The following is an 11678-nucleotide window of genomic DNA, read 5'->3' on the forward strand; positions in this document are numbered from 1 at the left end:
CGGCGGTGAGGAGACCGACGTTGGGTTTCGTAGTTGGGTGCTTAGAGGGGATCTGTCCCTGCGAAACAACAACTACATCTTTTGTGGCCAAATATTTGTGGTTTGGAACGGTTCAATTTGGAATGGATTTTTGGACAAATGGGTTCCGAAGGCGAATCGAGCTTTATGTTATATTATATATTACACTTTGCAAGACCTGAGCGGTGTCTAATCAGTTCAGAAACTGAGATTGACCAAAATTAGAACAGAAAAGTAATGAAAAAGTCAGGCTAAGATATTTGAAGAAAGGCGGATAAAGAAAATTATATATATAAGAGGAGCGGACACACACACACGCAGAACATAAACAGTATAATTAAGATATAATAATTATTTCAGAATTCAGAAAATAATTATATAAATTCAAGTATATATTAATATCATACGTATATATGATATAAAGTATGGCTAATAAGAATAGGATGTTATATATTTTAATTTTATTATATATTATAACGTATATAAAGATTATATTTATAACTATATTAATAAAATTATATAGTGTAGTAATACTGAATATGGTATTATAATTAGTAAAAGTATAATAATTAATATTGGTAAAATGATAATATTTATTAATATGAATTATAATGAGTGATGTAGACAATAGTCATAATAATAATTATAGTATTATAAGACTTAATATAATAATATATTATAGTTTATAAACATGTGTATAAGTTATAAATATAGAGAATAGTATTCTAAGATTTATATTACTATATAATAACTATATTGTAGTAAATATAGCAAGAATATAAAGTAATCTATCTATTTCGCTTGGTTATTATAATGTAATAAGAAAGATAATATTAGTATAAGATAAATATAAAGGTGTAGGCTAATTATAATATATCGATATCTATCTAGTGCTATCTAATCTATCGTATCTAGTCGATCATGATATAGTAAGAGGGAATTGCCAAAAGAAAAGCACTAAGTTACGTGTGTGTGGCGGGCGGGCAGCATCACGGTGGAGGGAAAAAAAAAAAAAATCGAAAAAATGGGGAAAAAGCCCATTATTATAGCCATTAGAGGACCATAGAGTTGCCTTGGAGGACCCAGAGATTCCTAGAGAGGGCTGTAGAGTTCCATTCAAGGACCATAGAGTTGCCTTGGAAAATCCAGATTCCTAGAGAGGAACATAGAGTTGCCTTGGAGGACCCATAGATTCCTAGAGAGGGCCATAGAATTCCATTGGAGGACCATAGAGTTGTCTTGGAGGACCCAAAGATTCCTCGAGAGGACTATAGAGTTGTCTTGGAGGACCCAGAGATTCCTAGAGATGACCATAGAGATCCTTTGGAGGACCATAGAGTTGTCTTGGAGGACCCAGAGATTCCTAGAGAGGACCATAGAGTTCCATTAGAGGACCATAGAGTTGCCTTGGAGGACCCAGAGATTCCTAGAGAGGGCTGTAGAGTTCCATTCAAGGACCATAGAGTTGCCTTGGAAAATCCAGATTCCTAGAGAGGAACATAGAGTTGCCTTGGAGGACCCATAGATTCCTAGAGAGGGCCATAGAATTCCATTGGAGGACCATAGAGTTGCCTCAGAGGACCCAGAGACTCCTAGAGAGGACCCTTCTAGGCATTTATAGCCTCCTCCGGCACGGTTTTAGCATCAACCATAGAGTTGCACAATTAATCTCGTATTTGTCCGCCATTTTGTTTCATTCCAGAGGCGAAACTTCACGCTGGCGTTCCAGGCGGCCGAAAGCGTTGGCATTAAATCCACTCTGGTGAGCGCTGACCGCGTCGCGCGTTTTGTCGCACAGCGCGTCCGTGTTACTTTTTCCGTATTTGCTGGCGTCTCATCACTCATGCTGTTTTCTTGTTTCTGTGCAGGACATTAACGAAATGGTGCGGACGGAGCGACCAGATTGGCAGAGTGTCATGGTTTACGTGACCGCCATTTACAAATACTTCGAAACCTGAACGCCGCCACTGCCGCCGCCAAATCCTCGAACGCCAAAAATTTTGGCACGTAGGAAGCGAACCGCAACGACGCAGTTCTGCGCAACCTCCGACAGAGACTCTATATTGACTTTTCTGCGCAGTTCGCTGTGGCGGATTTGGTCCCTGCGCAAATATCCCCGAAGACGCGCAAACTCTGAAAACCAGCGCCGAACATTGCGAAATGCAAAAATGAAAACCAGTGTTAACCCTGCCCAGTTTCTCACATTTTAATCCTACCTCTTTTCCACTCTTCCAAAATGGCAGAAGCCTTCGCAAACGGCGCAAGGCATCTTCAAACGTCGTTTGCCATCGGATGCAGCGCTTTCGGAAGGATTTACTTTCGTGACCGTTTTCGTTTTTTTGGATCCGCAGTTAGAGAGAAGCCATCTTTCAAGCCGCGTACAGTCAAACTCCAGTCCGGTGCAACTTTCACGAAGCGCGGCGATCACATTTCTCACCAAAATTCATCATTCTTTCCCCCCGCGTCGTTCACCAAGCACCTCAGAAGCCTCCGAAAAAAGATGGCTGCTCGAACGGACACTGGATTTAATGAAACGCAGCTCGGAAATGTGAAAATGCGACGCTGACGGATCGCGCACCGTTTTCTGAAATCTCCCAATGCCATTAAAAATTGTGATCAACGCAAGTGCCTTACTTGGGGTTTCAGGAAAAAACGTGCAGCGCCAAAGATGCGGCGGGAATAAATTCCGTTAGAACGGCGTCCGAAGTTCGCCATATTCGCGCCGCTATTGCAACAATTGAGGGATGTATATTTTTATTGCTATTATTATTATTCCTTCGTTAGCTTTCTTTTTCCATAAGTGTACTTGGCGGTCATTTTCGTGCGGCGGCAAAACGACACCTTTCCAGACGCCGCAAGATGGCGGACGGACGTATAAAAAGCCTCCGAGGACCAAAACCGTGGATGTGTTTCGCTGCCAAAAACATAACGAACCGCAGAGAATGTATATGCGGACTTCATATTTTTCCACGCCTCTGGGAACCCTATTTAGCGCGACTGCCATATTTTTCACCTCCGCAGTGCGACTTTTCCGGATACGTATAATGCGTTTTTTGTTTTTTCCGTAACAAGAGCAAATGATCTTTCCTTCCTGGATACAAACGGGATCAATACATTTGAATTGACAATGTATCGGCGATTGGATTTCTTGGATCGATCTGTCTGCGAATCCGTCGATAATGGATAAATCCGCATCTCCCTTTTTTGGCGTGGAAAACCGGCATTTCTTGCGTCGCATCGATTATTAACTCGCAACTTTTAATTTTAATAGCTTCTAATTATTGATTTTGCCTTTAATTGATTATCCATAACATTGAAAACAGATCAATCTGATTGATTCATCCTCTTAAAATTGATTAAATTGAATGGATTCCGTTTTTTTAAAAGCGCAGAAAAGGATTGTAGGATATATATATATATATATATACACACACACACACACACACACACACACACACACACAAAAGGAAGGGTTTTGCTCTTGTTAAGGGAACCGGCTAATTAATTAATTAAGCCTCTCGTTACAAGGATTCTCTATTAATTCCTAATTAATTGTCTGATTAAAAATACATTAATTGCTGAGTTTATTAGTATTTTTTTGCTGGATCTTTAAATGGTAGGTAGGTAGACAGACAGACAGACAGACATAGCTAGATGTTAGATAGGTAGACAGATAGATGAGAGATAAATAGACAGATAGATATAAAGAGATAGATAGATCATAGAGATAGATAGTGATATAGATAGACCATAGATAGATAGATAGATAGATAGGCATGAGATAGATGATAGAGATATAGATAGGTGATAGAGATATAGATAGATGATAGATAGATAGAGATATAAATAGATAGAGCATAGACAGATGGATGGATAGAGAGCTAGATATCTAGAGATATAGATAGATGATAGAGATATAGGTAGATCATAGAGATATACATAGAGATAGATGATAGACAGAGATATAGAGAGATAGCGAGACAGATCATATACATGGATGGATGGATAGAGATATAGATAGATCATAGATATATATATATATAGAGAGAGAGAGATGATAGCGAGCTAGATAGATGATAGAGATATAGATATATAGATCATAGATAGAGATATACATGGATGGATGGATAGATATATAGAGATATAGATGATAGAGATTTAGATAGATCAGAGAGAGAGAGATGGAGTCTGGCCTTGGCCTCTCGTTGTCCGCCAGGGGGCGCCTCTGTATCGCCTCTGAAGAAGAACGAAATAAAGAATGAAGAGGAGGAAGAAGAAGAAGAAGAAGGGAATGAAGGAGGGAGGAGAGAAGGAGGGAGGGAGGGGGGAGGAGGAACAGCCGCAGCGGCCGCCTGAAGTTCCTGCAGAGGAGCCCCGAAAGGACAGGTGAGTCCCCCACAGAGAGGGTGGGACACATGTCTCACAGGGACGTCGGGATCCGGTAGACACGTGTCTTCCAAGGGAGAAGGAAGGGACTCTTGGACCCTTCAGGCGTTGACACGGGTCTTCGTCCCATTCCCTCTCAACTTTCCCTTCACTCTTGCTTTCTCCCCTTCCTTCCTTCTTCCCTTCCTCTTCCTTTCCTTCCAGCCTCCCTTTCCTCCCTTCCCTTCCTTTCACTCCTATCTTCCCTTACATTCTTTCCTTCCCTTCTTCTTTCCCTTTCCCTCCCTTCCCTCTTTCTTTTCTTCCTCCCTTTTTTCCTTCCTTCCCTTCACTTTTTCTTTCCTTCCTTCCTTCCTCTTTCAAGTTCCTTCCTACTTCCCTTCCTTCCTTTCCCCCTCTTTCCTCTTTTTCCTTCCTTCCTCTTCCTTTTCCCTTCACTTTTTTCTTTCTTATCCTTCCTTCTTCCCCTCTTCTTCCATTCCCTCTTCCTTCCTCCTTCCTTCCTTCCTTCCCCTCCTTTTCTCCAAAAAGGAAAAATAGAAAGACAAAAAGGGAGGGAGGGAAAAAAGGAAGGAAAGAAAGAAAAAGAGGGATGGAAGGAGGGGGAAGAAAGAAAAGGAGGGATAGGAAGGAGGAGGGATAAAGGGAAGAAAGACAAAAAGGAGAGAAGGAAGAGAAAAGAAAGGGAAGGGACAAAAGAAGGGAGGAGACAGAAGGAAGGAGGAGGGAGGGAAGGTGAAAGAATAAAAGGAGGAAGGAGGCAGGAGGGTGAAAGAAAAAGAAAGGAGGAAGGAGAAAAGGATTGGAGGGAGTAGTAATTATTGCCGATGTGTCCAGCCAGAAAATGTAAGGTACGTCACAGCCGTAAAACAGGTCGGAATGCACGGAACAATGCCGCCATGGCGTTCTTCGTCCAGGGCTTATCCTGTTGAAAGCAGTCCAGCCCCCGCCCTCTTCATGTCGTCCCTCCTGCCGCCCCTGCCCGTGCTAGCCGTCCATCCAGTCCCCCTCCATCCCCCTTTTCATTACGCCCACCCTTGCCTTCCGGTTTTCCCTTCGTCCCCCCTGATGCGTTGCCGTCCCTCCGGCTCCCTTTCGTCCGTTTTTCTTTCCCTCCATCCGGCTTCTGTCCTGGCCCGGACTTCTTTCCCTCCCGACGTCTGCTTTTCTTTCGGCGTTCTTGCTGTCCCTTTTACCGCCTTTCGGCCGGTGGACAGGCTGGCCTAGCCTGATTGCGTTCATTGGCTTCCGTGCTTCCGTTCTGTCCGTTTTCCCGCCCCCGTCCTTCCTTCCCTGCGTTCTTGTTCCTGCCCGTTCTGTCTTTCCTGCATTCCCCTCCAGCCTTCCCTCCCTCCCCTCCTCCTAGCCCTCCACTCTTGTCCTCCCTGCGTCTTGTTCGACATCCGCTTTCTTTCTTCCGCCTCCCTTCCCCGTTTCCACGCCTTTTTTCGTTGACTTCCTTCTCTCCCCCCTTCTCGCCTCCACTCTTACCTCTTTCCTCTCTTACCTTACCCACCTTCCGTCTTTCCCAACGCTTCTCTCTCCTCTTTCCTTTTTTTTTCCAATACCCCTGAAGCGTTTTATTAAGGAATACATATCCTAACTTCATCCCGTTATTTCATATCAATTCCTGCTGACGCTTCTTTATGAGTTCTTCATCACGACGTTAAATAATTAATCTCGGTCCTCCTTTTTTTCCGACCGGAAAGTCGTTTAGGTAGAAGAGAGATAGGGAGAGCGGCTCATACCCTATATATGGTCACTGTATTCTCGTATTGCTGATTATTAACATATTGTTGTTGTTGTTATCAATACCCTCCTACAAATAAAACCCTCTGCCTCTATTCCGTTCTAAGTCGTTAAATCGATTGGAAATGATCAATCTTATGATTGAACTCTGATCCCATTATTGATTGGAAACTTGATCCTCGTAATGATTCTCCTCTGTCATTAATTGACACAACCTCCTTGTAATCGGCGCCGATGTCCCTCCGGGCGCCGATTCCACCCATTTTGCACAGAATTCGACCCAGGTCCGCCGGCCATCGGAGGAGGAAAGAACTAGACACCATTTTTTAGCCCGCAACACGCTAGGGACTCGGTCCCCCACACCACGCGTGTCCGCTCACCACCATGTTGATCCGCGGCCACCCAGACTTGCGGCAGACGCGGTCGACATTGCGCTGGAGTTTGGTCAGCGCGGCTTTGGCTGTAGCGGGGAACGGCTGGTTCATGTGGGCAGTCATCCTGAACAGCAACCTGCAGAACGTGACCAACTACTTTGTGCGTCGCGGGCGGCGGCCGACTGGCGGTAGGCGTCCTGGCGGTCCCTTTCGCCGTGACGGTCAGCACCGGGTTCCTGCGCCTTCGTCTCTACGGATGCCTCTTCATCGCACTGCTTTGTCCTGGTCTTGACCCAGAGCTCCATCTTCTCCCTCCTGGCCATCGCCATTGACGCGCTTCAATAGCCATCCCGGATGCCCCTCAGGTGAGTGACCATAGGTGACCACTGGGCAGTAGCATGGCCACTGGTGAGCTAGAATGACCACTAGCAGGACTAGATGGACTAGATACCAATAGCAGGACCACTAGACTGAACTAATGGAAACCACTGGGTAGACATTTGCATGACTGCAAGGTGACTAGATGACCACCGGGAACCACTTGCCTGACCAGTAGATGACCACTAGATGGACTACATACCAATAGCATGACCACAGATGGACTAGATGACCACTAGGTGTAATGGAGTCCACGGGGGGAACTCATTGCATGACCACTAGATGGACTAGAAGACCATAGACAGAATAGATGACCACTAGGGATCCCTTGCTGACCATAGATGAACTAGATGACCCACTAGCAGGACAACTAGATGGATCAGATGACCACTAGCATGACCACTAGATGGACTAGATGACCATGGGGGAACCCCTTCCCTGGCCACTAATGAACTAAATGACCACTAGCAGGGCCACTAGATGAGCTAGATGACACTAGATGTCTAGATGACCCTAGCATGACCACTAGATGTACTAGATGACCACTAGCATGACACTAGTGTACTAGAATGACCACTAGCATGACCACAGATAACTAGATGACCACTAGCATGACACTAGAGTGTACAGATGACCACGTAGAAGGACTAGATGACCATGGGAGAGCCCTTGCATGAACACAGAAGGACTAGATGAACACTGGAAAAAACCCTTGCATGACCACTAGAAGGACTAGATGACCACTGGGAGAGCCCGTGCATGACCAACTAGATGGACTAGATGACCGACAGAAGGACTAGATGACCACTGGGAGAGCCCTTGCTTGACCACTAGAATGAACTAATGACCACTGGGAGAGATGCGCATGCATGCCACTAGATGAACTAGATGACCACTGGGAGAACTTGCATGACCACTAGAAGGACTAGATGACCACTGGGAGAGCCTTGCCATGACCACATAGATGGACGAATGACGCACTAGGACTAGATGACCACTGGGAGAACACTTGCATGATCACTAAGGACTAGATGACCACTAGAAGGACTAGATGACCACTGGGAGAGTCCCTGGCATGACCACAGAAGGTCTAGACTACCACTGAGAGAACCCTTGCTGAACCACTAAATGGACTAGATGACCACTAGAAGGACTAATGACCACTGGGAGTGCCTTGCATGACCAAGAGATGGACTAGATGACCATTAGAAGGACTAGATCACCACTGGGAGAGCCCTTGCATGACCACCTAGATGGACAGATACCACTGAGAGACCTAATTAAAATTACGTATTTGCGCCACAGGTACAACGCGCTGGTGACCGCGGTCGCGCGCCAAAGGCAATCATCGCCACTGCTGGTCCTCTCCTTCGTTATTTGCTTGACCCCCATGTTGGGGTGGAACAGGCGCCCCGCAGTGGGGAATGCGGGAATCTGCGCCCGACGTTAACGTATCCTCCGCTCCAACGCTGCCGGCACCAACAACTGCAGCGCCAACAGGGTGCCCTGCCTCTTCGAAGGCGTAGTAACCATGGAGTACATGGCTACTACAACTCTTCGCTTGCCGTCCTCCTCCAACTGCTCATGATGTTCGCCATTTACTTGAAGATTTTCATGGCAGCGCGGCGACAGTTGAAGCAGATTGGGAACAAATGGCGGCCGCGCGTCGGCGCATGGTGAGCGCTCCTCCTCGTCCTCCATTTTGCAAAAGGAAATCCAGCTGCAAAGGTCGCTCCGCCATCAATCTCGGGCTCTTCGCCGTCTTTTGCTGCCGCTCCACGTCGTCAACTGCTATATACGTTATTTTGGCCGTGGTTGCGAGCGCCGCCTCTGTGGCTGATGTACGACGTCGCCATCGCTTTGCTCTCGCACAGCCAACTCCGTCGTCAACACCGCTCATCTACGCCTACCGCATCCGCGAGTTTCGCCAAAACTTTCCGCAAGATCCTCAGAGGACACTGTTGTGCGCGAAACGGCGCCGCGCGAGTGCCAGACAAATCAGCCACATGGCAGGGAAAACGGGGAGCGGGGCGCCATTGTCGTAGATCCTATGACGGCGTCCCGAGTAAAAACAGGCGCAGAACGGAACGGGTTTCACGGAGGTGCCAACGGGTGCCATTTTAATCGAAACGGCGCAGTGTTCGGCGAGGAAGGAGGAACGGTTTGACGAAGGTCCCTCGCGTGCCATGAGTCGTTGTGTCATGAGTCGGAGACATCGGCGTTTGACCTCTCTAGCGTGTCTTGAGGCACTATCCTCCTCACAGTGGTCAAATATTTTGCCATTTCGAGAGCAGCGTGATGGCGGTGATGGTGAGCATGGAAGAAAACGAGCGATGTAAGTTAAAACGAAGTCTGGAAAAAGGAACAAATACGGAGGGATAAAATGGGTGCGAATTGTAATATGCCACCCAAAAACGTATTCGCCGTTCCAGGCGTCCGCCATTTTGGTGCAGTTTTTGGAATTTGGGCGACTCTGGGACTTTATAAAAGACATGTTTGTTGCTGTTTATCTGTGTGTTTGTTTTGTAAACAATACATTTAAGTATATATATGTGAGTGTGTGTGTGTGTGGTGTGGTGGTGTGTGTATGTAAAGCCGTAAACGCCTTAATTCCAGGTGCGGTTTCCGCGGCAACGTTTCGTTCCGTAAGTAGGAAATAATTGCATATTTAATATAATAATAAAGAATAAAATAGTTTCCCAAGGTTTAACAGTTCCGTTTCCGGGTTTCGAACTCGGTGCGCTCGGCCGCCATCTTGTCGCGCGTCTCGCATTTAGCGTGCCGGTATTTAATTTCACAATAGTTTTTTACAAAGCGGCGTTGGGGTCTTTTTTTAATGCAATTAATTGGGATAATTAAAGGGTTCGAAATGTAAGGGAGCAAAGATGGCTGCCGATTTATCCGACAGCGCAGCGGCAAACCCGCTGCCGACGTGAATGGCGGCGGTGGCCACAAACCCTTCAGGAATAAACGAAGGAGAAAAGAGGTAAAGAAGGAAACAATGGTTGGCGAAGGCGGTTGCGTCGGAGCGGTTCCTCCTGGCGCGGCGCCATTTGGCGTCGAACAATGGAGGGATTATCTCCGTACGCAAACGCGCACAAAAGACACACGGACTTGCAGCGACGATCCGTTCCTGGTTCCTTCGAGCGTCGGCCATTTTGGTTTTTGGAGGCAAAAAAATCCCAATTTTAAAATTTGGGCACTTTTCTTCACCGTCGTTTCTCACGTCTTACATTTAGTGTGACGCCATTTTTAATTTCGTGGTTTATCGCAAAAGGTTGAGGTTGTGATTTCAGGCTTTTGGGGGGAAGAGGAAGTGCCTTTCCATCGATATCTATATATGGTCATTCATATATATATATATATATATATAATGATGTTTCCCAGGCCCGAGGCGTCCAAACGTCTCATCTCGGACGCAATTAAACGTTTCGCCAGTAACCTGGCAAACGAGAACTAATTGGCCCCTGGGTCTTCACGAGGGAAGCGCCTAGTTTCGGAGACACGCCAATATAAGTAATTACCGTCAGGGTTAAACGGATTATACGCTCCCAGCGTGAAAGAGGTACTCCAAGATTATATATATATATATATAAAAATATATAGATATATATATATATAATCGCGCCGTGCACTTAGTCTTGCAAATATTGTGTGTATATAAAAGAATGGCATATAGAAATATAAGGCATTTGGTGTTGCATAATATATATAATAATATATATGAGACTAGAAATTAAAGAAACTTTCTTGCATATATATATAATATATATATATACACACACACACACACACACTACATATATTAATGAATGGAATAAATATATGAATATAAAGGTATTAAGTCTTGCGCATAATATATATAGATATATAGGAATAACATAACAATAATTATAAAGGCATTTTTCTCTTGCAACATATATAGATATAATGGATGAATGACATAAATATAGAAATATAAGGCATTTGGTCTTGCATAGATATATATATATATATATATATGAAGGATATGAATATATAATATGAGGGCATTTCCTCTTGCAAACGTGTGTAATGTGTGTGTTTGTAATAATATATATAGATAAGAACAATAATAAATATGAGGCATTTTCGTTCTTGATATTTAGGGTGTGGTGTAGTTGTGTAGTATAGAAAACAGGAAATCTTGTATGAATGACATACAAGGCATTTGCTGTGTTATATACATACATATATATACACACACACAAATGCTATGGATGGATGGATAGAAGATATGCTAAGTTAAATGCCCTTGTATGTCATTCTATTTATTTTTATATATAGATATATATATATATAGATATATATATATATAGATATATACACATAATCACACACATATATATATATATAATATCAAGTAATTTAGATTTGATATCTGTAAGCATCACACACACACAACACACACACCAACAACATATGAGAGACATAATACACGGCATTATTTCCTTCTAGGCTGGCACTAATGCATTAAAACCCTGGAAGGCAGTTATGTTTCTGGCCTTTCCTTGGATGTAATTTTTGTTTTGCGGTCGGCACTGCCGCCGCCGCATTGTCTCCGCTTCTTTTGTTTTTGGCGCTTTGGAACAAAACGTACCTTCGCTCTCAGTTTCGTTCCCGCCGGACGGTGATTAATGACTAATGACTCGGCCACCGGCCTCCGAGGTCATGGAACACAGAAGAACGAGAGCCTGGAGGTCGGAAGGGTTGCCATGCAGGAACTACTAGGAACTACGCTCCATTCAAACCATG

General features: G+C 44.7%; 1 protein-coding gene and 1 pseudogene across 3 annotated transcripts in view; both read left to right on the plus strand.

The window, feature by feature from the left end:
* Positions 1-3600, plus strand: part of SPECC1L (sperm antigen with calponin homology and coiled-coil domains 1 like) — a 116812-nt gene extending 113212 nt beyond the window's left edge. For all 3 annotated transcript variants that reach the window (XM_042478512.1, XM_042478513.1, XM_042478514.1), the window contains one exon: positions 1887-3600. In XM_042478512.1, the coding sequence (XP_042334446.1) occupies positions 1887-1976 (90 nt within the window). In that variant the 3' untranslated portion in view covers positions 1977-3600. The remainder of the gene's footprint in view (positions 1-1886) is intronic.
* Positions 3601-6537: 2937 nt separating this feature from the next.
* On the plus strand, positions 6538-9029 carry LOC121936567 (annotated as a pseudogene).
* The last annotated feature ends 2649 nt before the right edge of the window (positions 9030-11678 follow it).

This window comes from Sceloporus undulatus, chromosome 7 (assembly GCF_019175285.1).
Source record: "Sceloporus undulatus isolate JIND9_A2432 ecotype Alabama chromosome 7, SceUnd_v1.1, whole genome shotgun sequence".
NCBI classification, from domain to species: Eukaryota; Metazoa; Chordata; class Lepidosauria; order Squamata; family Phrynosomatidae; genus Sceloporus; species Sceloporus undulatus.